Source organism: Odocoileus virginianus, chromosome 15, assembly GCF_023699985.2.
Source record: "Odocoileus virginianus isolate 20LAN1187 ecotype Illinois chromosome 15, Ovbor_1.2, whole genome shotgun sequence".
NCBI classification, from domain to species: Eukaryota; Metazoa; Chordata; class Mammalia; order Artiodactyla; family Cervidae; genus Odocoileus; species Odocoileus virginianus.
The window spans coordinates 53,207,796-53,235,620 of NC_069688.1; the positions used below are offsets into that span (position 1 = coordinate 53,207,796).

General features: G+C 42.0%; 2 protein-coding genes across 3 annotated transcripts in view; one reads left to right on the top strand and one right to left on the bottom strand.

Moving 5' to 3' along the window:
• Positions 1-6,974, bottom strand: part of PTDSS1 (phosphatidylserine synthase 1) — a 68,075-nt gene extending 61,101 nt beyond the window's left edge. The window contains exon 1 of the mRNA XM_020896768.2: positions 6,662-6,974. Within this exon, the coding sequence (XP_020752427.1) occupies positions 6,662-6,840 (179 nt within the window). The 5' untranslated portion in view covers positions 6,841-6,974. The remainder of the gene's footprint in view (positions 1-6,661) is intronic.
• An 81-nt stretch (positions 6,975-7,055) lies between these two features.
• Positions 7,056-27,607, top strand: MTERF3 (mitochondrial transcription termination factor 3). Of its 2 annotated transcripts, XM_070477367.1 has the most exons (9): positions 7,056-7,354; positions 9,016-9,137; positions 10,120-10,468; positions 11,968-12,120; positions 16,519-16,708; positions 20,991-21,138; positions 21,527-21,598; positions 22,980-23,141; positions 27,339-27,607. In XM_070477367.1, exons 3-9 carry the CDS (start codon positions 10,135-10,137, stop codon positions 27,531-27,533), a joined length of 1,254 nt encoding a protein of 417 aa, XP_070333468.1. In that variant the 5' UTR covers positions 7,056-7,354; positions 9,016-9,137; positions 10,120-10,134; the 3' UTR covers positions 27,534-27,607. The 2 variants fall into 2 exon arrangements, with proteins under 2 accessions (XP_070333468.1, XP_070333467.1); XM_070477366.1 differs by lacking the exon at positions 9,016-9,137.
• The last annotated feature ends 218 nt before the right edge of the window (positions 27,608-27,825 follow it).

Sequence of the window (27,825 nt, forward strand, 5' to 3'; positions counted from 1 at the left end):
TCTCTCCCAATGGAAAACTCAGTCTTGAGTTACAAAGTGGACCAATGTTAACTAACTTTGATATTAGCTTTGAAGGCCACATTCATTTCATCTCATAAAATGTTAAAGATTCTTTTTGAGAATTAGAGCTGAAATATCAACTGGCAGAGAAGAGTGATATTTTTTGAAAGTTCATATTGAATAAATTATTTTTTATATTTGACTCATTTAGCATTTTACTGGGTGTGTATTCTGCGATGATTAAGATATCTGCTCTCAATAAATTAATATAAAAACAAATATTACAATAGGAGAGAGATACTAATAAAAGATGTTTGGAAGTACAGTAAGTCTTCTACCTACGAACCTTCAAGTTGTGAACAACCAGAGATGTGAAACGTGCGTTCCTTCAACATCAGGCCTGAGTGAAACAGCCTGCCTTCCAATTGTGTTAGCTGGGTACCTCGGTGAACTCTGGACTTCCGAACAAACTGGACTTATGAATGCATCCTTGGAGGAATCCGTTCATATGTAGGAGACTTAACTGTACACAAACACTTCTTCCTCTGAGCTTCCAGGAACAACCAAGAAAGGTGTCTGGGAGGGGACCGTGGGGTGGGTTGCCAGGGATGCCACGGGCTTGTAGGTGGGCAGAAGGCGCTCTCAAGTCAGAGGGAGGTGCCAGTCTGGCACCAGGTGTGGGGCTGCCTGGGCCTGCAGCGTGTGCCGTGTACAGCGGAAGCAGGCGTAAGGCTCTATAATGAAGGCCCTCGGGGGCCAGCAGGCACTCCTGACAGGTGATGGAGATCTAGGGAAAGACTGTAAGCGGAATAGACGGGATCACGACCTTGACTTTGAAAGGTCATGAGGAAAGCAGTGTGGAGGATGGTCTGGAGGGAAGGGTGGTCAAGGCCTGGGCGTGTCTTATGCCAAAGAGCTGGGGTTTGTGGGCATGGGCAGTGAAGGACAGCTCTGAACGCTACTGAGGCCTGGCTGGACCTGGAGAAGATAAACTAGATGGACTCCAGGATGCCGGAGGCCCGGGCTGGGTGGAATACGGACTGCTGAACTAAACTGAGTACAACCGAGGGCTCAGGAAGCAGTCCTTGCTGCCTGTGAGTCCTGGGCTTTCAAATTTGTTGGCCCTAAAATACTTGTGAACGTCCCTACAGAAATCTGGGGCGAGAGGGATTCTATCACAAGATAAACTGTATTGTCATTGGTAATAGAACTATATATAAAGTGCTAAACACTAAGCAGCAATACTATGCATGCAACTCTCCAAAGTAAGCATCATCTAAACCAAATAGTTCTTCGTGTCACCCAGGTGCTTATTTACCCGAGAGAAATACACATTATATACATTATCCCAGAGAAATATGACACAAAGAAATACATATATATATTTATCTCTTTGGGGTATACACAAAGACCCCAAAGAAATATGACACATTTTCCCTTTCAAGAAATGAATAATCTTATTAAGGCCATGCATGCATGCATGCATGCTAAGCCGCTTCAGTCGTGTCCGACTCTGTGTGACCCTATGGACAGCAGCCCCCCAGGCTCCTCTGTCCACGGGATTCTCCAGGCAAGAATACTGGAGTGGCTTGCCACTTCCTTCTCCAACGCGTGCATGCCTGCTAAGTCACTTCAGCTGTGTCTGACTCTGTGTGACCCTACAGACAGCAGCCCACCAGGCTCCTCTGTCCATGGGATTCTCTAGGCAAGAACACTGGAGTGGGTTGCCATTTCCTTCTCCAGTTAAGGACATAAAACACCAGAAATAAGGACAAGAAAGGATATAAAGAGGTGTTTATTTTAATCCAATAAAAAGAAATGATTCACATAGGAAGTGAGGAAGAGGAATGTTAAGAGGGTTAACTGGACCTCTTTAGAGGGGGCCTAACACAGGGCACGCTTCCACCTCCAGGGCTGGGGTCACCCCAGCACACAGCTGCCGTAGACAATCACTTAACATTGATGGTGTCCGGGAACAAGGACAGCCAAGGCCTTCTGTTATTGGGAGAGAAAGAACACGCTGTACCTAAAGGAAACAGGCTCGAGACAACTGAATCAGCAGTATCAGGAGACAGTTTCTAATGGGAATTGACATGGTCTAAAGGGAAAAAACAGGGGAGGCTGGCAGGTCTCCAGGAGGGAAGAGACACGGAAGGTGGAACGATGGCTCCACGGCAAGATGAAGAAAAGCTGGAGCTCCAGAGCCACTAAGGGAAATGACGTGAAAACCACTATCACGAACAAGTAGAAACCAATCCATCAGAAGTCTGGCCATGTGTCTGCCCTCATCCGCCTCCTCAGTCCCACATTAAGGAGAAGACTAGCCCAGGTGAGTGGATGATGCCTCTGGTACTAGAAGCTGCAGGAAGGCAATCTCTTCTGGGCAAGTGATGACTTGTGGTGGACAAGTGTCACTGGAGAGAGTGATTTCACTGCTTTACTGCCAGGCGCCTCTTGAGGAGAGAGTGACCTGCTACCAATGGGATCTAGTAAATTTTGGCATTTTCAAATCTAAAGCCCGAGCATTTGAAACTAAGGCTATTCAACCTGTCCAAGTTTACCAACCTATGAAAGGCGAGCTCAGAGCTTAAGACAAAGGCTATCCTTGCCCCTACGTTGGCTGAACACCTTTTATAAGACATATGCCAAGGCATTTGATTTCTAAAACTGGTTACCCTAAAATGTGGCAAAGAGAGCTTTTTCCAATCTTAGGTGGCAGGATTCAATAGATCTGGCTTTATTGTGAATGATAGTGATAGGGACTGGAGACTGAAACGTTATGATTCAACAGTGAGTTGGCCTAGTTGCCATTTAACAAAAGCACTACTGGACGAATACAAACTTGTCTTGGACTTCTGTGTAAGGCACCTAATCCTTGGCAATCCTAAATTCTTGCTGTGTCTCTCTGCATCATGTGTCATGACCCAGGTAGTGTTTCATGCGTATTGGTAATCTGACACCAGGAAAGTATTCTACCCCCCAGCTCTCTTCAACCACTGGTTTTTGAAAAACAAACTTTAAGACATATTTTTAAAGTTTCACTGAAAGAATTGCTCTGAACAGTCACCAACTCAAACTCTGTTATAAAATAAGGTTCTTACTGCAAAAGAGCACAAAATGAATAATCTTCATTTAAGAAGTCATTACTTTCAATCTTTACGGAAGAAGACAGAGTGATCACTGTAATGTCTCAGTTTAAAAGGTCATAAATCACTACCAAAAATGAGTAAGACAGTAAGTACTAATGTACTAATGGTGCTTATGATTTTATATAGCATGAAACTTGTTCTGAAGTAGTTCTATAATGTATGATTTCTGTCTCTGTGAAATTAGCGGGAGAAGTAAAATCATAATCAATTTTGGAAAAGACCATGGCCTACAGTTCAGATTATGCCTTTTCTATTACTTTTGACAAGTTGTTAAAATTCACACTCATTTTTTATACTTCCACTGCTGTAATTTATTGAATGCTTTAGCAGGACATGCTGTAAAAGGGAACTTCCAGAAGAATGGGACTTTCTATATTAGAAAAGAGGAAGAGAAATCTGCTCTGAAAGGGCCTAGAATAATAAGGTGAAAGTTTGAAACACACTGCTCATTCTTGCTTCTTATTATTTAAAGTAAAACAGCATAATTACTTTTCTAATTTCCAAAGAAACTCCTGTACTAACTCCATCCTTGCCAACCCACATGAGACAAAGTAAAACTGAAGTTGATATGAAACAGGCATATATATTCTCCAGGCAAAGCATTGTCCAATTTTCCAAAGTCTTTATTCTTTTTCTTAATTATAGAGCACACCACATACTCACTCAATGAAAAATCTAATGTAGGAGGCAGCGGCACACAATGAAATGATATAATAATAATAGTTAATGTTTACTGAGCACTTACTATTCATTACGAATTGAGTAAAGAACCTGCCCAACAATGCAGGAGACCTGAGTCATGGGTTCAGTCCCTGAGTCGGGAAGATCCCCTGGAGCAGGCAATAGCAACCCACTCCAGTACTCTTGCCTGGAGAATTCCATGGACAGAGAATACTGGCAGGCTAGTCCATAGAGTCACCAAGAGCCAGACACAACAGAAGCCACTTAGCACGCACAAGCTAAATACATATTATCTAAAAAGATGAATTGAATACTTAAAATGAAATCCTAACAGGTATTACTAAATATTTTCACTCTATGTACTGATAAGCAATCAGGGGCTTAGCAATATTAAGTGGCCACACAAACAAAAATACTAGGTGGTAAAATCAAACGACATGGTAAGTATTTGAGGATAACTATAATTAGCGACAAGACTTCTCTCCAAAGCTAGAAATATGTTCTTGGTTGGATACTCTGAAAAGATCTGTCCTTACTCCACAGCAGAGAATTAGCAGAATATTTTACCATAAAAGTAGCTGTTTCCCTCAATCATTAAGAGTAATTGTTTCATATGCTTTATGCCTTTAGATAGATTCACACAAATAGATAAACACAAAATAAGAACCAAGAGTTAAATGGATAGTGGAGGAAAAGAACAAGTGTGATGTAGGAGGACATTATCAGTTTTATGAAAATCTGAAAAAGTTGCATTGATTCTCAAGGGAGACACCATTGGCACTTGCGTGTACACAAGTGTGTAGGTGCACACGTGTGCCTGTGAGTCAGGGACAATTCTTTGTCTTAAACACTATCCTTGGCATTTACACATTTAGCATCCTTAACCCCCACCTGCTAAATAGCAAAAGTTCCCCCAATACTGAGGTCACCAAATATACTCCTGTACAGTTTCTACAGATGGGCTGAGAACCATTGATTGTTAGATAAAATATATTAGAGAAGAAAGGTCCGTCTAGTCAAAGTTTTGGTTTTGCCAGTTGTCACGTATGGATGTTAGAGTTGGACTATAAAGAAAGCTGAGCACCGAAGAATTGATGCTTTTTAACTGTGGTGTTGGAGAAGACTCTTGAGAGTCCCTTGGACTGCAAGGAGATCCAACCAGTCCATCCTAAAAGAGATCAGTCCTGAATATTCATTGGAAGGACTGATGATGAAGCTGAAACTCCAATATTTTGGCCACCTGATGCAAAGAACTGACTCATTTGAAAAGACCCTGATGCTGGGAATGATTGAAGGCAGGAAGAGAAGGGGATGACAGAGGATGAGATGGTTGGATGGCATCACTGACTCAATGGGCATGAGTTTGAGTAAACTCCAGGAGCTGGTGATGGACAGGGAGGCCTGGCATGCTGCAGTCCATGGAGTCGCAAAGAGTTGGATACGACTGAGTGAACTGAACTGATCTGACATTAATTATACATCATGTACCAGGTACTCTGTTAAGTACATTCACACATGTTCATTTAATCCTTATAATTCCATATTAGGTAAGGACTTATTTTATCCCCATTATACAGAGGAGAATCCTGAGGCTCAGAGAAAGGCTAAACAACTCAACCAAGGTCACACAAATAGTCTTGCGACCAACAGTCTGGCTCCAAAACTCCACATCTCTAAGTTAGTGCTTAAGCATGGTTGGTATAAACACACATTTTCTTTCCTTAAAGAGGTTCATTCAGAAAATAAAAGCCCTTAAAAGTAGGACCCAAGGTGTACCTGGTCCTTTAGGCAGGAATCAGTTCCTTGACTTGGGCTGAGGGACCGAATGTTCAGTGAGGTAGCTATAAGCTGTGGGTCAACAAGAGTTGGGCGGGGTAGCTCCTAGGCACAAGTGCATATCAGAAGGGTTTTGAGTGTGTGTGCATGTATGTTTTCAGGTGGTAAGAGAGTTGTGCTATAGTGTGTGTGGTGTGACTGTTTAATTTAACCTTTTCCATAGCATCTGCAACGCACCGAGCATTGCTCCAGTGGCCTGACAATGTCTCATTTCAGCAGGCATGCCAGGGTAAGAACGGAACAGAGCAGGCACCGTGTGATGCGTGATGGGCTGGCGTCTGTGTGGCAGTACTGGCATGTTGGCTGTGATGTGTACGCATGGCTGGCAGTTTGTGTTGTGGTACAGGCGGTCGTGTTTGGGGCTGCGGGAAGGGTTATGCGAGACGACTTGCGTGCAACGCACACTGGAGTGCATTCTGTGGGCAGGTAGTGCTGAACCCTGGAGGAGTTCCGCGGGGAAGGGGTCTGGGTTGTGTCCCGGGCCTGGGCAAGGCGCGTGAAAGACGCCCGTAGACCGGGGTGTCTGCAGCGGGGACATGTGTGCTGTAAGTGGTGCATACCAGATGATTCATGCGGTGTGCTAGGCGGGGACGGAGGCCGGAGAGGAGGGGGCTGGTGTCGTGATGCGTGGAGAGGGGAGCGAGGCTGGGAGCCGGGGAGGAGGAAGGGAGGGCGATCGCGCCAGCGGAGCCACGCGTGTTCCCGGGGTGGCCCGAGGCGCTGCATGGGGAGAGGCGGTATGGGGACAGGCGTGGGGGTGGGTGGAGGATGGAGGTGGGTCGCAGGGAAGGGACGAGCGCCGGTCCCCGAGGAGCGGTAGGGGAGCGAAGCTGGGTGTGCTCGGGGACAGAGCCGCCGGCGGGCGAGCCCGCGCGGGGAGCAGAACGAGCCCGCTTCCTCTCCCGGCCATGGCTCTCCCCGCCCCCCTGCGCCCCGCCGCATCCCCAGCCAGCCCCTTCCCCTTCGCCCTCGGGCGCGCCCGGCCCGCCCCGCACCTGGTGAAGGCGAAGTACATGAGGCTGACGATGGTGAAGCTGAGCAGAGTGATGGTGTGCGGCCGGTAGAAGAAGTCGATGGTGATGTCCTCCACTTGCTGCTCGTTGATCATCCGGAAATGCATCTTGTAGTTCACATCATCTTTACTCAGGGTCCGGCTCCCCACGCAGGACGCCATGGCCCGCCTCCCGGTCCCACGGCGCGGCCCCGGCCCGCGGAGGCTGGGAGCCTGGGGTGGGGGAGCGGGCGGCGGACGAGCCGCAGCGGGCGGGCGGGCGGCCGGGCCGACGCCGGGGCCGGGTTGGGCGAGCAGCTCAGGCGGGGCGAGCCGCGGGCGGGGCCGACGCGGGAGGGCGGGGCCGGCGCGGTCCACGCGGCCTCGGGCGGCGGGTGGACCCGGCTTGCCGGGCCCGGGCCCCCGGGAGGGGCGTCCGCAGGGATGCGCGGCGCCTTTCCAGGCCCATCGGAAGGGTCTGCGGCGCCCACGGGGGATGGAGACCGTGTGCCCCCCGCGGCCGGCTCTGTCCTTCCTGCCGGGTGCCGCCCGCTCCCCACCCGCGCAGCCGCGCCGATGGTCTGGCCCGCTCCGGCCGTAGCCCACGTGGGCCGGCAGGCTAGCGAGCGCCGGCTGGCAGAGCCGCGCCGAGGGGCGGCCTGCGGGGTCCGGCAGGCTGGCGTCGGCCTGGCCGCAGGTAAAGGGGGAGCGCTCCCTGCCCGGGGGGCTCCCGGTCGGGCCCCCCCACCACCCTCCTCCTCCTCGGCTCTAGGCCGCGCCCCGGAGCCGCGTGGCCCTGTAGGCCTCGCCGCCCCGCCGAGGGTCGGCGATGTTTTGTTCCCTTGGGCGGGTGAAAAGGACGCGCCGCGGCGCTTGTGTGTTTAGCACGCTTTGCCCGGGCGGTGGGGGCGCGGGGTGATTGGGGCGGGGGGGCACGCGGAAGGAGGTCTAGATGGCGAGGGGGGTTTCCTCCGGAAGTTGGGTTTGGGGAACCTAAAACGGACTTGGGAGAATGGCCTGAGGCGGGGGAGCGGGGTTGGGGGGTCAAGCCGTGTTCCCGAGGTCCCTGATTCCGAAACCGTCCTCCTCCCCATCTTTCAATCTCCTGATCTAAGCCTTCCAGACAGAGGTCGAAATCTTGCACGCTCGTCGAATGTAGTTAAGCGCCAATGAAACTACTAAGGCGTTCAGTGGAGAACTAGTCTATATGTGTTAGTGGGTTTCAAAATTTACTTTTAAGGCCTTTTGTCTTTAGACGCAGATGCCTTTACCGGATTTTAAGTGTTTTGTAAGCAAATGAGTTCACCGTAGTTGCGAACCGATTCATTTCAGCCCAGAAAACAGGGGAGCCTTGCGAGGCTCTGGGACGGGGGGTGGGGGGGTTGGGGGGGGATGATACAGAGTTTGGGAGGGTGCATGCAGGGATGAAGACAGAGCCCTGCTTTAGTGAACGAACAATTAATCAATTGTCAGAAGTATACACGGCGATGAAATGATGTAGCAAAGACAGTGCGATTGTAAGAAAAACAGAAGGATAAACATTAGTTGTTTACATAAAGACCTTGTAATGAACATGGGTAGAATGCAAAAGCGGATCGTTCTGAAGTGGGGAGAGTTTTGGGGTTGTTGTTTTTTTATTGAAGGATAATTGCTTTACAGAATTTTGTTGTTTTCTGTCAAACCTCAACATGAGTCAGTCACAAGTATACATATATTTCCTTCCTCCTGAACCACTCCCTTCTCCCGCCGCATCCCACCCCTCTAGATTGATACAGAGCCCCTGTTTGAGTTTCCTGAGCCATACAGCAAATTCCTGTTGGCTATCTGTTTTACAAATGGTAATGTAAGTTTCCATGTTACTCTTTCCATACATCTCACCCTCTCCTCCTTTGTAGTGGGGAGAGCTTTGATTTGAGCCTGGCTCAAGAGGCTTTGAAGTGAATTGGGGATTTCAGGAGTTTGAAGGAGGACAGAATGCTTGGACAAACTGAGAAGTCAGAACATTTTAGAGCTCAAGAATCATCTTATTGTACCCATAACCTTTTAAAAACTTGCCTTTTAAAGAGTGGTTATTGAATCCCTCATCATGGTCCAGTCATGCTGAACCACCTTGAGAAACTTTTATCTGCAAGTAGCATAATTGTGGTCTTCTGGCTTCCAACTGAATGCCCTTATAACACTGCTGTGCAGAGAATGAATGTTGTAGCTTTGAGGAAAAACACGACAGATTTGGAGGCTCATTTCCCACCAGAGTTTAACAAAAATCACTCATATAAGTCTTCTTTAAATACCGTTTTTCCTTCCTAAAATCATTTCAGAATGACAAGGAGACGTTTCACTTTTATATATTACTTTCAGGAGACTTCCCTAAAGCTCCAAGAAGAGCTTAGACCCTGAAGCATTTATTTGGTCTAATTCCAAACATAAAACAAGCTGAAATTCAGTATGGAGAGAAACAAATCAAAAAGTTGTATGCAACAGTTAAGTCCTAACTCATTTATGTTTAGTTGTGTAATCAGTGAATATAATGATTATTATATGGCTAACATGTGTTGGGCTTTTTCCACATGCTGGACTCTATGCTATATTTTAATGGATTGTCTTATTTAATATAAAAAATGCATCGTTTACTCTTTAATTAAGCTGGCTAAATATAAAAGTCATTTGCTGATAAAAAAATCTCTTTATAAGCAGCCAGTTTTTCAGTCAAAATATACATGTATCCATTGCTGGTTGCTTGTAATACATTTCTGTCGATTTTGCTTATTGGTTTTGAACCCCACCCCACCACTCTGTTTTGAAAGTCTTTTTCTTTGTTCCTGCAGTCAAACAGAATTTGGTTTTGTTCAATTCTCTTTTGAGGAACAGCTTTACCTGTGAAATAATCAATAGTGCTCAACCCTGAGAATAAAGCAAGAAATGACCTTCTACAATGATAATATTTTGATGATTCACTTAAGACTAAGTAGAATTCTTGTTTTTGTGACTAATGTACATAGATAAAATGCATCTGAATAATTCAGTGTTATTTTGATCAGCAATCTGCTTCTCAAATGTCCTTCAAATCAAATTTCAAGAGCACTTAAAAAAAAAAGAGCACTTAATTGCATCACCTTGTTTTCTTTAAATATTAAGTTAACAGGTTCAGCTGTAATTTTAATATTTACAGATTTTTTTTAGATGTTTTTCTCATGCCACTGACTTTGCTTTCTGTTTTTAAATTGTAAAGCATATCTTTATCTTTCCAGTTCAGAAGTTCCTTTTGGTTTGTAACTGAAACTGCCTTGTTTTTTGCTTTTCCTTTGCTTAAAAACATCTGACTGCTTTAGTCATCTAAAGTAATAAACACCTTTTAAGCAGCAAAAATAATTTCCAGTTTATCTTTTTGTGGTTTGAATACTGTTTTAAATGTTTAAGTGAAATAAGTTTCACTTTTTTGATGGTTATGTATTTCTTTTATAGGCAACTTTAAGAAAAATGGCCCTGTCAGCCCCACAAATATCCAGATGGCTCAACTCAAGTAAGTTGAGTAGCTTCATGACTGCTCTGCAACTCAGAAAACATTTTCAGAGACCAGGAACAACATTGTCGTGTGGCATTTTTGCTCAGCCCCATGTGTCCTCTGAGGGTTGCTTTCTCCAGTGGGGTTTTAGGACTTACAGGACTTCCTCCCTGTGGAATAGTTCCCAGTCTGCCGACTCAAGTAGGCAAGAGATTAATTGTGCCCAAAGCACTTTGCTTCCTTCCGTGAATGAGCCGTCACAGAGGACACCAAAGATACCCGGCCTTGATTCTGAGATGTCTCTAGAAGGTAATTTTCAACTTTCGGAAAACTCACCTTTGCCTCACCTTGGTCATTTGAACAAGCTACCTGTTTATATCTTGTTGCCAATTTCAAGTCATACTTTGTGTCAGGAAAGAAAAAGAACAATCCACTTCATTTGCTTCTATTATGCAATAATCTGCTTGCTTTTTTTTAGGCCTCTGACTTAATGACTAAGAAAAAAGTTTTTAGATTAATATGTTTTAGATTATAACTATGCCAATAGCACTTGCTTTCTATGTTCTTTATTTAGATATTTTAAAAAGGTTTACTAGGACCTAATTTACCCTATTCTATATACCTAATTAGGGTGTAATTTTACTCACGTAAAAGTCATCCTTTTTGAGTATACAGTTTTATGAATCTTGACATTGTGCTTTTAGTTCTGTAGCAGCCACCACAGTCAACAAATAGAAGAACAAGAACAGTTAGAACACCCCAAAAAGCTGCTCATGTCAATTTTTTTAGTCACTCTTTTCCTGCCTGTGCTTCCCATTCTAGGAATATTCCTATGCAAGGAATACTTCACTGCAGATGAGATAATGTTTGGTTAAGTAGATTATAAACACAAGGGAGCTGGGGGGTGAGGTCCGCGAGGGAAGACTGGCTCTGAGAAATGAGAAAGGGTAGTGATGAGAGACAGAAAAATAGAACAAAAAGTCAAAGCTCTGATTCCTTAGCCTCAGGTGGGTTACAGTTCCCAGGGTCTTTTATACTGTGTTTGACTTGGGTGCCTGCGTGCTAGGTCACTTCAGCGTGTCCAGCTCTTGGCGACCCCATGGGCTATAGCCCGCCAGGCTCCTCTGTCCATGGGATTCTCCAGGCAAGAATACTGGAGTGGGCTGCTGTGCCCTCCTCCAGGGGGCCTTCCTGACCCAGGGACCGAACCCGTGTCTCTTGTGTCTTCTGCATTGGCAGGGGGTTCTTTACCACTAGGGCCGTAACGAAACCTGACTCAAGGCTGTACTAGAGAGGGTCACTCCGTGGCAGAGGATTGCGGGTGATGAAAACAGAATCGTGGAAATCCTCTTACAGACATATTTGAGAATAATTTGGAGGAGAAATGATCAGATCAAAATGACATTTCAGGATATGATGACTTTAACCCATATCAGGCTGGTAGGGTATGTTGTACTTTTGGCCGAGTTAACAAGCTATGGTAGTAGACTCAATCTTTCTCAGAATGTACTGTAGGCCATTAAGCATTCACACCTGTTAATTACAAGTGAAGGAAAAGGAAAGGAATTTTGTACAGGACTTCACCAACAAATTTCTTACTTTGGAGGAATAGTAGTTGTTATCTACATAGTCTTAACCTTACCTCTTAGAAGGTAGAAAATATATGGAATTTTTAGATGTTTAATTCAGAAATGATGCCAAGATTTAAAAAGAAGCAAACTAGGCAAGAGACTGCCTTTGTAGAAAGAACATCTACGTATACAGATGAGAAAGCTAACTTGCTTCTTTTCCACATCCTGGCCGCAAAGGACTGGACGATGTGCCTCCGTTGTCCCCATTGCAGCCGATTTCTGATGAGGAGGCTGTTCAGATTATCGCAGGCCCTCCTTTGCCCCCATCTTCAGTCACACTTCGAGACTATGTGGATCATTCCGAAACTCTAAGGAAGTTAGTGCTTCTAGGTAAGTCTAACTAACCCACACTTTTTTTTTTTTTTGCCTTATTTTTTAAATTAACATTTTTATCTTTATCAAAGTACATGCACATGCCTCAAAGTCAAATAGTGTGAAAAAGCTTCCAGTGAAAAACTGTACTCCCAGCTTCATCCCTGCTGACCTGCATCCTGGACTGTCTGCTTTTACTGTCTCTGCTTAGGCTCTCTCTAAATGCCCATGTAATTGCTTGTAGTGCTCTTGGTTGTTATGTCAGTTTTAGATATCAGTTAATCTCTTGCACACACATACTTTTCCCCTTCATTCTCTTCAATTCTCCCAATAGGCTATATTAACAATTTTTTAAATAGATCATTAGTCACTGATCCCATTATAATTCTAAATATTGCCCACTGCTCTCTAGAAAGTGTGCTATGATTTTCTTCCTATACAACCTTCCATTTTCTTGGAGTTAGTAATTGCTTTGTTTTTTGTTTGATTCCTTTCTTTGCATTCTTTAGTTTTCTTTGAACTTTCGCATACCTTCCAGTGGCCGCTCAGGACAGTTTTTCCTAACCCTCTCAAGTGATTTTCCTTCCGTTTTCCTACTCTGCTGACCTTTCTCTGGAGCCCACTGTTCTGCTTTGGATGGTGTCTCTAGGCGTGCTCCAAAACCATCTTAGCTTGTTGACTAGTAGGATGCACCTAGATCTGGATGGTTGAAGGCAGCCAAGAGATCTCCCTGCAAATTTTGATGAGTCCTCTTTTATTTTTCACTCTAGCTCCTTATTGCAACTTTGTGCTTTTCCCATTATCTCTGGATCTGGCACTTCTCTTATTCTACATTCCCAGATAATGAATTGCGGGGTTGAGAGGAATAGGATAGGCTTGGGATTATCTCAGACCCGTCTGTTTCTCTCATGTCTTAGTCACTGCCTTAGATTTCAGTAAAAAGTTAGGAGCTTCCTAACTTAATAGTCTCCCTTTGAGCAGTGTTCCCTGGTAATCTCTCTAATATTAGTGCTCTTTCTAAAATGCGGATCTGACTGTGTCAGTGACCTACTTCAAATCCTTCTGAGCTCTTCCTGGTCTGACGCTTGCTCACCCCTGCACCTCCACTTGCTTGCCACTCCCCTCCTTTTTGTTTGGCCAGGTCTGACAACTGGAGAACTTAACTCAAGTTCAAGTGACTTCCCAAATGTCTTCTCTGACCCTTCAGACAGAGTGACCCTCCTCTCGGCTCTTAGCGTCCGCCCCTGCTCACCTCAGTCTGGCCACTAAGAACATTTCTATAGTTGTTTACACATCGGCCCTGTGCGAGTTACTCAAATGTATAGAGAATGGCCTTTGCCCTCAAGAAGCTTCAGGTCTTCAGAAGCATCTAAATAATAATGGAAATTCAAAAATGAAAGGTACATAAATTGTACCCACACTTTTTTTTTTTGCCTTATTTTTAAAATTAGCATTTCTATCTTTATCAAAGTACATGCACATGCCTAAAAGTCAAATAGTGTGAAAAAGGTGATTAATTCCACATAAGAGATACAAATAAAGTGTTCTTTGGGTTCTGAGGAGAGAGAAAGATGACATCTGCTGCAAGCAGGGAAGCCCAGGACGTCCTCGGCCCTGGGAGAGGTCCCACGGGAAGGGCATGTGGCCTCTACCTTTGAATAATCTTCAGTATACTTAGGGTTTTGAAATACGTTTCAGCCATTCCTTCATCTGTGTACTGATCCTTCAACAATATGTCCTGGCAGTAACTTAAGTGACAATGCCCTGTCGGAACCATGATCCCATTGTTAAGTAGTTTTTTTTTTTTTTTTTTTTTTTAACTGAAAGAAAATTCCTTTTCCAGGGATCTTCCCAACTCGGGGATCAACCCGTGTCTCCTGCCTTGGCAGACAGATTCTTTACCCCCGAGCCACCCAGGGAGACTCTGTACAGTGTTTCTGAGGACCCAAGTGTCCTGGTTCTTCTCTGCTCCTCAGATCTGCTTCCTGCCTTTCTCTGCTTGTTCTGTATCCCGGGAGCTCACCTCTGTGCTCGGGCTCCTTTGCCAGCTGGCTTCTGAGCAACCTCAGCCGTGGGAGGAGGCAGGGGGCGGCAGGTGGGAGCATTTTTCCCCTGTCCCCTCCCTGTCTTGGGTCGTGTAGATGCCTTTCGCCATGGCAACGGCTCCTCCCGAGAGCAGCCCTTGCTTAATAGCTTGCAGCTCCCTCTGGGTTCACAGGAGACCCCCTCCTCCCTGTCTCTTTAGCGCTAGGGGTGCCCTTGTTTATTCCCATAACTGTGCTCACACCACTCTACAGAGTCCCTTCATTCAAGTTTTTTCCTTTGAACTTGCTCGGGCAACTTCTGTTGCCTGCCAGACGCTGGCTGATACACAGAGTTTGTGTAACCAAACTGAACTGATGGGTCAAAGCCAGCTTAGGGCTATGGTCACCTAGAGTTAGCATCATGTATTATTCATTCTTTATACCCGCAGAAGTTGCCTGGTCCATAAGAGGCATCAGTGACTATTTTTTTTTTCAAGTTAATGAAATCGTTGAGTCAGCCCACGTGGATCTGTGCTGACAGCACTGTGCTCTCCTGGTGAGACTCTGCCCTCCCTTTGCTGTTAAGAAGCAGCTTTTGAGGAATTCGGTTTCGGCACAGTCAGGGCAGGGCGTGACAGCACATGCTGAGCGAGGCATTTGAGCACATGTCAGCTGCAATACTGAGTTCAACTGTAGTCCAAACCCTTGATGTGGTTTTTAAAGCGTCCCGTCCCACATTTATCACCAATTTTTGGAACTTTGTTTAAATAAGATAGTTTAGCAAGTAAATAATAAGATAGTTCCTATCTTATTTATCCACCCACCCACTAATTTAAATTCTTTTTCTGTTAGTACGATTTTTAAAATTATACTGTAGAAGAATTACATCTAGTTGTTAAAACTGCAGCTATTAAGGAGAAAGAACCCTAACCTCCTCTCCATCTCCAGTTCCACTTTACGAAGGTAACCACCATCACCAGTTTGTTGAGTAGTTTCTTCTTTTTCTAAGCAAATGCATGTATTACAGAAAGCCATGCAGTGGGTCTTATATCTTCATGTAGTCAAACTTACTATTAGTTTTTTTAAGTCTGTGTTTTCTTCTAGTAACTTTAGAGTTAGTATACATTTAGAGTCTTAAACTATCTGAAATTAACTTTTGTATCAGCTATAGAAGGAATCAGTAATTATTTTTCAAATATATAGCTAGATGTCACATTGTTTTTTAATTAACAGTCCATCTTTTCCCCAACTGATTTTAAATGTTATTATTTGAACACTAGATTTTTAGTTCATCTTGGATCTGTTTTTAGTCTTCATTCTGTGTGTATGTGTGTTTGTGTAATCTGTTTTTCTGTTAATTATCATCAATGCCTGTTTAATGTCACGAAGTTTGGGTTTAGAAGTGCTTTTATTTCATCGCATTTATATTTAAGACTGTAAAGTTACATCTAGAAAACAGTTTGAGAGTTACTTTTTAACCTGAAGAAATATTTTTAAGAATATAAAATTTTAGAAAAAGAATATAAAATTTAAGTCTAAACAAAATCATACCTTATTATGTTTAGGATAAGGAATAGGCCTTTCCTATTCGTGTTTGATTTTTTTCTTTAATCAGATAGAAAGGAAAAACAAGAAAACGCTCGGTTTCAGTGAGAATTTTAATCAAAAGTTACTTTGATTAATCGAGGTGGACGTCTGATTATATCCCTAACTAAAGTCCAGTGAGTTCCTCTCTCCCCCTTCTGACTTCCTTTCCTGTCCATTGTCTCATTTGCTTAGACTCCCTCAGATTCTGAGACCTTGTGAAGGTGGAAGGCAGTATACTTTCTGCTTTGTTGTTACTTGAGAGCTGTGTATATTTCATGAGCTGTTTCATGAGCTCCTTCAAGGTTCTTGTCTTTATGCTAAAGGCCTGTGAAATGAATACAGTAAGTGAGACATAGGGTTTGCTTTTGTTCCTCCTATGGAGGGAATCATAAGCCAAATTTTAAAGTAATGCTTATAACTAAAATGATAAGTTTCAAAGAAAGTAGCAGTTCATGGGGCTTGTTACCCTGCAGAGTGATCAGTGAAGCAGTTACCGTGGAGATCAGTAAGGGCTCGTAAGCACCCTGCAAACAGTATCCAAGAACCCTTAGATAAAGATGACGATGACGACGGGTGGAAATTTAGCCCCAAATGCACTGTTTTCCTTTATAGATGACTTTGAAAGAAATAGTGGCTTTTAATGTATTTTTATTTCTGCAACCAAATTAGAAGTTCTGTTGGCCCAACTCAGGTCTCCTTTGGACAGGTCATTTACCTTCATCAGTAATTTCTTGGGTTTCTGTACATGACATTTAATGACTCAGCCAGACAGGTATCTTCACACAGGGTTTGTCATTTATTCCAGGAGTGGATTTATCCAAGATAGAAAAACATCCCGATGCAGCCAACCTCCTCCTGCGACTGGATTTTGAAAGAGACATTAAGCAAATGCTCCTGTTTCTTAAAGATTTGGGCATAGAGGATACCCAACTGGGACCATTCCTGACAAAAAACTATGCTTTTTTCTCTGAAGACCTTGAAAATCTGAAGACCAGGTAGGGCTGTTAGATTGATTTTTACATAACCCAAGAAGAGGCTGTGAAGAAATAACATGTGTAAGTCTCAGCAGCATAAGGATCTACTGAAATAATGAATGTGAATGTGACTTTGTTATGGACCTTCTTTGATCAAAATTAAGTATCTAGGGAGTTCCCTGTGGTCCAGAGGCTGAGAATCCATGCTCCCAATGCAGGGGACCCGGATTAAATCCCTGGTCAGGGAACTGGACCCCAAGTGATGCAGCTAAAGATCCTGCATGCTGCAGTGAAGGTCAGAGATCCCATATGCCTCAATTAAGACCTGGTGCAGCCAAATAAATAAATACTTAAAAAAAATTAAGTATCTAAATTACTTCTTTTGTTCAACTACCCATTGTTATTTTTATGCTTTCAGTTGATTGCTAAGCCACTACTTTACTGTTTCTCTTTGGAAACTGGGATAAGTTTTTTTTTAATCCGTTAGCAAATGGCTGAATTATCTGAGAGCACACTTTAAGGTATGAAAGCCTGATCTTTTCTATTGTTCTTTCTGGCCAAGGTTGGATGGTACATATTTAACCTTCTTTTGGCAAATACCATATAATTTGCTTAGTTGCTTCTGTCAGTTGGCTATTTTGGTTTTTCCTTTTATTTTTTTTAATAGCACTCTTATAAATATCTGTGTACTTCACTTAATATTCAAGGAGTTTATTGAATTTGTGAGAATTGATATAGTCAGGTACTGTTGACCTGTGAATCCCACTGGGCATTGGCAACATCACAGAGAGTAAGACAGAGTCTTGGTCTTTTAAGTTCACATCTTGGATTTATCATCACTCCGACCTCTTACCTAAATCAGGTTTTCCCAGACTCACTGCATGAGAGCACTGTCCACTCCGCTGCCCAAATTGGAAATACTGGTATTAACTTGGACCTCTCGTCTTTTATCATCCACATCTAAGAAATAACATAAGGTCTGTTGGTTGTATTTGTATCGTTCTCAAATCTTAATCTTCCCTGTGAACGCTTGACCTTGGGTCCCCATTGTCTCATGTGAAGAATGCCACAACCTGCTCCTAACTAATCTGCCTCTCATCTTCTCACCCAGACTGTTCTCCTACTGGATTCAGAGAGCTCCGTAGTTCCTTGAAGGTCTCTGAGTTAGGAAAACAAAAAAAAAGAAAACAACAACAAAAAACACACATATTTCTTACATAATTATAGTTGAACAATTTGAGCCCTTACTATATAAGCAAGGCACTTAGCTGTACTCTCTCCCTTCATGTGACTTACAGTCACATGTAACACAGACAGGCTGTTACAGTTCAGAGGACGGAAAGAGTGGAAATGGTTTTAGGGGACTCAGTGTCATGTGGCCAGCTCTGCTCCTGACTGTCTGGAACACTCCTTCTCTCCCCATGTAAAAACCAGCTTGCCCTTCCGCTCAGGATGTAGTTCAAGGAAGGGTACATACCAAGAGGTGGAGATCACTGGGAACCATTTCAGAGGCTGTCCAAGGCACCTTTATTAATTCATATCCTTGGGAGAGGTAGAGAGAGTTTAAATAATTTGCCCTAGGTGCTCCAGCTAGTCCAAGTGGCACAGCTGAGATTCAGATCCACTTGGTCTAACTTCAGAGTCCTCACTACTACACTGTACTGCCTCCCTACTTCTAATTCTGTGAAGGAAGCATACATTTAAAAGGAGGTTAAGTTAACTTGCTCAAGATCATACATACACATATGAGAATAACAAAGATTATTTTCATATACAGAGTATAGTCTAATGGATCCTAAACCTGGCTGTCAAATTAAATTGGAACATTTTTTAAAGAATTACTTGGAATTTTTTAATAGGTAATTTACCACATAAACTTAAAAGGTGATACAATGAAAAGTAAGCTTCTCCTGGAAGAGGCAAAGGTATAATCTTTTTTTGAACTTAGCTTCTGGCTCTGGTATGTACAGATTTATTTTCTAGAATTTCTGTGATTGCACTGAGTTCATACACTTGTTTGCTTTTCAGTGAAGAGAATTTGAAACATATAAAAGAGTTGGTTGATTATTTTTAAGAGTTTTCAAATGAATGGTGTGCATTTAAGTTATTAGAATTTTTTTTTTTTTGGCCTGGCCCTTGTATCTTAATTTCTTATTGGAAAAGTTATCACAGTAGATAACAGTTTCAATAGTGTTTTAATCAGATATTGGTCTCTCCTGTGACCATAGAAGAAAAAAAAAATCGTAATTATCCTTTCCAGCCTACTTATTCCTATTCCTCATCAGCCTTGCAAGACTTCTCTAGGTAGGCAGGTACTATTATCAAGTTTTTTGTTCAACTAGCTAAGAATGTTGTATCATACACCAGCATGTATGTGAATCTTTATGCACTCATATACAAGAGCACACACATACACAGTTGGTAGCATTTGTACAACTATGCTGCACCTCACATTCTTAACTCTATTTCGGAGATAGTTTTTTATTGGCTCTTCCTATTCTTTTTAAACCTTTTTCAGTTCATGCTACAGATCTGTCTAGTCCCCTTTTAGTAAACACAGTGGTTATTTTCTAGTCTTTACTGTCACAGAGAAGCTGCAGTGACTCCCCTTTTATAGAAATCATTTCATACATATTGGTATATATCTGTAGGACACATTTCTAGAAGTAGAATTGCTAGGTCAAAGGGTATATGCATTTATGATTTTAATAGATAGATTGCCCCTCATGTAGACTTTCCAGTTTACACTCTCACCAACAGTGTACACGTTTGCCAGCTTCCTTATTATCCTCACTAATACAGTGTCATTGAGCTGTATAATTTCAGTTTATTTTATTGATAAAAACATTACCTTGTAGTTTTGGAAATGATGTTTAGAACATCAGATGTTTGAAGGATCTTTTCATATGTTGAATGTCTGTTTACATTTCCTTTTCTATAAATGATATGTGTCCTTTGCCATTTTTAATTGGGCCTTTTTCTTTTTCTTTTTTTTTTTGGTAAGCATTTTTTAATGCATTAGCAAAATTAGTTCTTTCTCTATGACATGTAAATATTTTTCCCAGACTCTCGCTTGTCTGACTTGGTTAGTGATTTTTTTTTTTTTTTTTTTTTTTGCCTTGCATTTAAAGTTTTGTATAGTTTTATCAATTTTTTTCTCTCTCATCTCCTCTAAGGGACTGGTTTAAAGGAATAATAATCATTTAGTGTAAAATATAAGTTCTCATACATGGTATAAAAATATCATAGTCACTAGAGTTAGGCATGCCTGAGTTCAAATTTCAGCTCTGTCAGTAATTAGTTAGTGGCCTAAGACAAGTTATTTAACTTCTCTTAATCTGTGTTTCTTCAAATGCAATGTGGGAAATTTACCTGACTTACAGGGGTTTGTTTTTCCGATGAGAATCAAACAAAATAATGTCCTAGAATATTTTAGGCATTTAAACTGACTTTCTCTGTGTTTATAGATTTTAAAAATCAATAGTGTTACATTATGGTCATACTTTATAGTTATACTTTCTGGACTTTACTGCCTTATTTTCATTCCCAGAAACAGCAGGAAATTTCTCAGTTGTTAACAAAATACATATTGAAAGACTATAGTGAAAATTATTTATGAAAATACATTCTAAGAATTCTCTGGCAGTTTAGGACTCCATGCTTTCACTGCTTAGTTCCCTAAGACCCTAAAGCCATGAGACAGTGAGACAGCCAAAAAAACAATTTCCTCTTTCCAGTCTTAGCTGCATGCTTGACGATCTTTCTTTGTAAAAAGAGTTAGCAAAAAAATTCTGAAGCAGAAGCTATCTCATTTCTTTTTTTTTTTACCAACCAATAAAACAAGTCATTAACTGACTGACTGTTAGTGGATTTCAGAAATATTTCCTGTTTCTAATTATAAATGGAAAAGCCGAATGGGTACTTGTTTTAACCACGCATGCGTGCTTGCTCAGTCATGTCCGACTCTTTGCAGCCCCATGGACCGTAGCCCACCAGACTCCTCTGTCCATGGAATTCTCCAGGCAAGAATACTGGACTGGGTTGCCATTTCCTTCTCCAGAGGATCTTTCTGACCCAGGGATTGAACCTGTTTCTAACATCTGCATTGGCAGGCAGATTTTTTTACCAGTGTACCACCTGGAAAGCCATTTATTTTAACCATATTTTGGGTTATTATTATAGAATGTTTTTGCTTAAATTTATTTTTTTTGGTTTGTGAATGCTTTAAAAACAGTTGTTACTTTCGAAGGTAGCAAGACACTAGTAAATATTTACAATCTGTGCATGTATTTTGTTTCTCTAGGGTGGCTTATCTACAGTCAAAAAATTTCAGTAAGGCGGATATTGCACAGATGGTCAGAAATGCACCATTTCTTCTGAGTTTTTCAGTGGAGAGATTGGATAACAGACTGGGATTTTTTCAGAAAGAACTTGAACTTAGTGTGAAGAAGGTAAAAAAGAACTGGAGAATTCGTATGTTTCCATGTCAGCTACATTTAGTAACAGTTAAAGCTCATGTTTCTAACAGATGCCTGGGCCTGGCCCATATGAATTCTATCAATGGCTGGTATTTTCTGTACAAGAATGGATTACCTTGCTAGGTTAATGATATCGCTATGTCATTTTATGATAATTCCATCAAGTTGCTTCCTTAACTATTACTTTGAGCATTTTTTGTTTTCCTCAAACAGTAATAAGTATTTGTTATTTCTGGGCTCCTTAGCATTTCTCTCCTGGGTCATATTTTAAATTTTACTTTTATATCCTAGTTATGCCTTGTTTTTTCCAAACTAGTTGAATATGCATGTATATTAATAATAGATTATTTTATAACTGTAGACTCGAGATCTGGTAATTCGTCTCCCAAGGCTACTAACTGGAAGTCTGGAGCCTGTGAAGGAAAACATGAAGGTAGGACAATAAGAAGTTTTGGAGAAACCTGCTTCTGAGGTGTTTAAGTCCTCTGAAGGGAATGGGTTTTGCTTTCATCATCTTAAAGAAAACCAGATTGTAAAAGAAGGTATTTCGAAGAAGGTGGACCTAAGAAATAATAAATTACAGCAGGCGGTTTATTTTGGTTTATAATTTTTCACACACTGACCAGATGTTAATGAGTAAGTTGCCTTGCAGACATTGGCACCGTAATCCTAGAGGAGCAGGGTAGGTATCCGGGTGGGACCTGGGAGCCGCTTCCTTTGCCCAGGTTGAGGGTCTGTGTCGGGGTCACCTGGGTGGGAGATGAGCGGCGGCGTCCGGAGCTTCTTTCCAGAGGGTGGTGCCGGCACATGTCTCTCCTAGAACCTGTGCCACTTGCCAGCTCTCGTTCTAGCATAGAACACACCAGACACTCTACTACTGTATAGAACCAGGGGCAGCTGACTTGTTAGTATCCCACAGCTGCCATGCGATTTGAAATTATTATATAAAGCCTATTTGCTGAGGTGCCTGAGGTGTTCAATACTCAGTTCTTGAAGACATTTGTATTGAGCACCTGCCCATGTCCTTTTCCGGGGAGACAGACCCTGCCGTTGTGGAGCATACAGTCCAGCAGAGGGGGTCACCTGCAAAGTGATGAGAGCGATGGATGGTGGGGAGCATAGAATACTGTGAATGCACACAAAGGACCTCTCCCACATTTGAGTGTTTTTTGTTTTTTTTTTTTTTTTTAAGTCATCTCTGTTTGGAATTTTGACATGTAGCATTTCCAGATGACATGATTAGGAGTGTGCTTGGGAGAAGAGGCTCAGAAAGCACTTTGATAATCTTCCTGCCACTCTATGTGATGTAGGGCCCATGCAGATAACCTGACCAGGCCTCCTGTGGCCACTGTTCCTCTGTCTTGTAATTATGATCGCTGCTTTGGTAAGCTCTGTGATGATCATCAGGCTGTCAGTAGCTCATCCTCAAGAGAAAGGTTTAAAATTCAGGTTACCCCAGAAACAAGGAGTCATGAACCCTTAAGGGCATTGGCATAGCCATCTCCAGATTTTAATGTCTTTAAGTTTTGAAAGAATTGTTACCTCTAGCCTGTTACCAAAAGAACTATTTGTGTTGGTGATTCACGGGCTTCCCTGGTAGCTCAACGGTAAAGAATCCACCTGCCAATGCAGGAGACATGGGTTTGATCCCTGGGTCAGGAAGATCTCCAGTATTCTTGCCTGGGAAATCTTATGGACAGAGGAGCCTTTCGGGCTACAGTCCACGGGGTCTCAAAAGAGTTGGGCTCAACTTAGGAACTGAACAACAACAAACAATGACTTTCGTGATTCATCGCAACCCTACTTTCCTTTAGGTTTTTCGGCTTGAACTAGGTTTTCAGCAGAATGAAATTCAACACATGATCACCAAAATCCCAAAGATGCTGACTGCAAATAAAAGGAAACTCACCGAGATTTTCGACTACGTGCACAACGTGATGTGTGTGCCCCACCACATCATCGTCAGGTTCCCGCAGGTGAGGCGCTCGCAGCTCTCTGCCCTGAAGAGCTGCCGTCACCCCTCGTCCAGAACTCCCGGAAGCACACCGTGCTCTCGGCTTGTGAAAATCCCGTGCTGTTTGTGAAGGAATCAGACCAAACACAGTCCAGTTCTGAGAGCTGTATTAAGGCCATATTTCTTTTTTTTTTTTTAATTTAATTGGAGGCTAATTACTTTACAATATTGCAGTGGTTTTTGCCATACATTGACTTGAATCAGCCATGGGTGTACATGTGTTCACCATCCTGAACCCCCCTCCCACCTCCCTCCCCACCCCATGCCTCTGGGTCATCCCAGTGCACCAGCCCTGAGCACTGGTCTCATGCATCCAACCTGGACTGGCGATCTGTTTCACATATGGTAGTCTGCATGTTTCAGTGCTATTCTCCCAAATCATCCCACCCTCGCCTTCTCCCACAGAGTCCAGCAGTCTGTTCTTTACATCTGTGTCTCTTTTGCTGTCTCGCATATAGGGTCATCATTACCATCTTTCTAAATTCCATATATATGCGTTAATATGCTGTATTGGTGTTTTTCTTTTTGACTTACTTCACTCTGTATAATAGGCTCCAGTTTCATCCATCTCATTAGAACTGATTCAAATGCATTCTTTTTAATAGCTGAGTGATGTTCCATTGTGTATAAGTACCACAGCTTTCTTATCCATTCATCTGGGAATGGACATCTAGGTTGCTTCCATGTCCTGGCTATTGTAAACAGTGCTGCGATGAACATTGCGGTACATGTGTCTCTTTCCATTCTGGTTTCCTTGGTGTGTATGCCCAGCAGTGGGATTGCTGGGTTGTATAAGGCCATATTTCTTTTTGTCCATCTTTGTATTAAGACCACAATCTAGCAAATGTAATAGCGGGATTACTTGTGAGAGAGAAGGGCATCCATATACATCTCTGGAGGAAAAATTAGTGATGACTCTTTCCCTGTGGTTTGTATCTAGCCCTCATTCTGCTTATTGGAATCTAACGTGTTCTCTCCTGTGTGCATCTCTATTCACATGGAAATAGGTCACTTCCCTTAAAGATTTCTTTCCATTCTAAATGTATTTTATTCACAGTCTGCCTAAACCCATTAGTTAACAAGCCATGTTGTAATGATCTCCTATCAAAGCATGTAGTTCTTAACTCCAGTTAGTCATCATGCCAAAGCCATAATTATGTTTTCTAAGCTGATCGGACTTTCCTGTTCTTTACCTGATGAGTGACATTATCTGCTTGTTCAGAAGAATGTTTCTTTGAAAGCGGGTCTTGTCTGATTTATACACTGCTAAATTCCCTGCACCTGGAATTAGAAGGGACCAATTAGTAGGTACTGGATAGATATCTGTTGAACAAATGAATGAATCTCATGAAAGTCATCCTTCTTTCCTGTTTGACATGTGAATAGACACTCAGTGAGTATTCATTGGATAAATGAAAGATTGAATTGCATTAAAATGATTCCTCCATTTGCTTCATGTGTTCTTGATGAAAAGGTGGGCAATGAAACATGACTTTAATACAACTCTCAGAACTAGCCTGCATTAGGTACAGTTTCCTCACAAACAACAACATTTATTTACCTATCATATTTCACAGTGAATGAGCCCTTAATAGAGAATTTTTGTTTCATCAAATGCATAAGTATTCATTATAAAAAGTGTTAGAAGCCTCCAGGGTTGCAAATTTGGCTTTATGGAACCATCATAAAGTAAGTAAGCTTCAACTGAAAAGCAATAACAGTTTTCCACTTGGTTGATAGATAATTCTGTGACAGTAGCGCATGATAAGGGAATGTGATTTGAGGATGTAAAAATCAATGAGTCATGGTCTGTATTCTCGTGGAACTTGTAATCTAATGTGGAAGATAGGTCTTTAGAATGTTAATCGCTTTACATTATGTTAGAGTCTTAGCCAGATACCATATACAGCTATTGATTTAATTTAGGAGCGGCAGGAAGATCTTAGAAATAATTCAGCTATTGGTTGCTTATTTACTATATGCCGACTCTGTCTCTACTGCTTTACTTGTATTAATTCATTTAATCTTCACAGCAGCCTATATGAGATAGGTAGTATTATTGTCCCTACTTCCCAAACGAAGAAATTAAGCATGAAGAGATTCAGTAGCTTGTCCAAGGTTACCCAGGTAACAGGGGCCAGAGCTAGGATTAGAACTCTGGCAGCCAGTTTGAAAACCCATGCTGTCACCTGAGATCTACTGCTACTCTAAAGACTGACATTTGAGTTGTCAGTAGAATGAGTTGGGTTTAACAATGGACAGAAACTTTGCAAGTAGAGAAAAATACTAGCTTGACTAGATGCATCAAAATCAGTTGTTTAAAAACACAGAATTTTTTTAGGTACCCCAGATCCTAGCTTCTGAGAAGCCCGCTTATAGATGTGTGGCTTCCACATTGGGAGGATTCTCAGACTCCTATGTAGGATTGTTTTCTTTTTCCTTAAAAAAAAAAAAGCTTCATTAATGGAAACATAGGCTAACTGACAGCCAGGACTGTGAGGGAACTGATGTAGCCTTAAAATTTTTGTCTGGTGCTTTAAAAACTTAGTGGTATGAAATAATTTTCTCATGCAAATAACAGTTCTGGTTGGTACATAATTTTATGATTAATTTAAAATGGAGAAACAGTTCTAACTTTAAAACTATGGTTAATTTAGTCATTTCAGAGCAGGAACTGTGGAAGGTAAAAAGTAACAAAAGCAGTGAGGGTAATAACAAGGAAGAAATCACTTTCAGGAATGAGGCTTATCTCTTGTTTCTCCTCTTTCCCTATGGGTTTCTGTGAAGGCAGAGCTGAAGTCCATGTTAGGGCAGAAGGGGATCGAGAGAGAGGGAAAAACTTAATCTGAGCAGTGACTTTGGACTTGAAAGATCATACAAATCTAAATCGATGATAATGAATTCACTTTGAACCACTGGGAAGCTAATATAGTTATCTAGTCATAAGCTGTGTAATTGCCTCAAAGCATTATTATATTTAGGAAATGAATAAGTTTGGGAGCTTCGGAGTCATGTGTGGCCTTGTCTGTATGTTGTGTAAGCTGAGAGTGACTGGAAGAGTCATATTTAAGAAACATCTAAATGCTTCTTATGTCTTTTGAGCAATAACAACATGATAACCGGAATGCAGTTACCACAATGAAGGCAGAGTAGTGCATAATTTGTTTCTGCAGAGAGAGAAAAAGATATTCCAAAAGCAAGCCAATCTCATGTTGAGTTAGCACTCTATACTTCTTTTGGCCACCGTTCTCAAAGTTCTTTAGTTTTCAACAATCGTTTTTCATGATGTCCTTGCCAAGTGATCTATTATTATTTTGTTTCCACTTGAATATAAAGAAAGACTCTTGGAGGTTATGTGCTATGTGGAGTGTCCCCAGTGTATCTGAAATACAGTCACGGGAAGGACCTGAGACCTAGTAGTCAATGTGGTTCATTGGGCCTTGCCAGGGAGCCTCACAGATGTCTCTTTAGGTCAGGGCTCCATTCAGGTCTGGCCAGATCTTGCAATTCTCCCATCTTCCTTGCAGCTGACTTACAGATTTAGCCTGCTTCTGACTCCTTTTTAAAATTACTGTATTTACCCCATTCCTCAGGAGTTTTAACTCCAAAGCCGTTAAGTTGCTCCCCTGAAGTCCAGGTTCATTTCATTTCAATACCAGTCAGAGGGAGCAACAGGAATTTAAAAAGAAAGAAGGGGATATAGGGAAGCTTCACAGACTGTGAAATCTTACACAATTTTTCATGCCATAAAGCTCCAGCTCTTACTTTGGTTCTCCAGCTTGGAAAGCATCATAATCACTTGGAGGACTTGTGGGCCCCACTCTCAAAGTTTCTGATTTAGTAGATTTGGGGTGGGACTTTCGGGTTTGCTTTTTAAACAGCTCCTCTGGTCTCTCCAAATAAGTCTGGTCTTTGCCTACAGTGCAGCCCTTTATTATTTTAGAATTGTTCTGATTATTAGTTTTGAGTTCCTAATTTTTAATCATAATTTCTTAGTAGAAGCCAAAGGGTTTAAACCCTGTAGCATTTACCGTATTTATTGAACATGTGGTTAATTCTTTATATTTGTTAATCTATTAAACTGTTTAGCCAGATAAACATTTTGATAGTTCATGTTTTAGTGTACAGTGTTTTTTTTAACTCTTTTTTTCTTTTCTAGGTATTTAATACAAGGCTGTTTAAAGTCAAAGAAAGACATTTGTTCCTTGCCTATTTAGGAAGAGCACAGTATGACCCGACAAAACCTAACTACATCTCTTTAGACAAATTGGTATCTGTGCCTGATGGAATATTTTGTGAAGGGATGGCCAAGGCATCAGTACGGGACTTTGAAAAATTCTTAAAAACTCTTTAGTTTTTGATGTATGGTAGAATGTAATGATGTAAAGTGAATATATATATGAATAAATTAACATATTTTTAAATAAATGCTTCAGACCTCTATTATAAATTGGGGGACACTTCTGATAGATGCTTCTTCCAAGTTTCTGGTGACTTAACTCAGATTTGACTCAACCATTTCCTTCCTTCTTGGGAAAGAAAACTAAAATACAGTAAGCTTAGAGAAAGGGAGGCTGTTTACCAGGCTGGTGTGCTGTCCTGGTGAAGACGGGAACAGTGAAGGATTTTCCTTCTTGTTTTCAAGG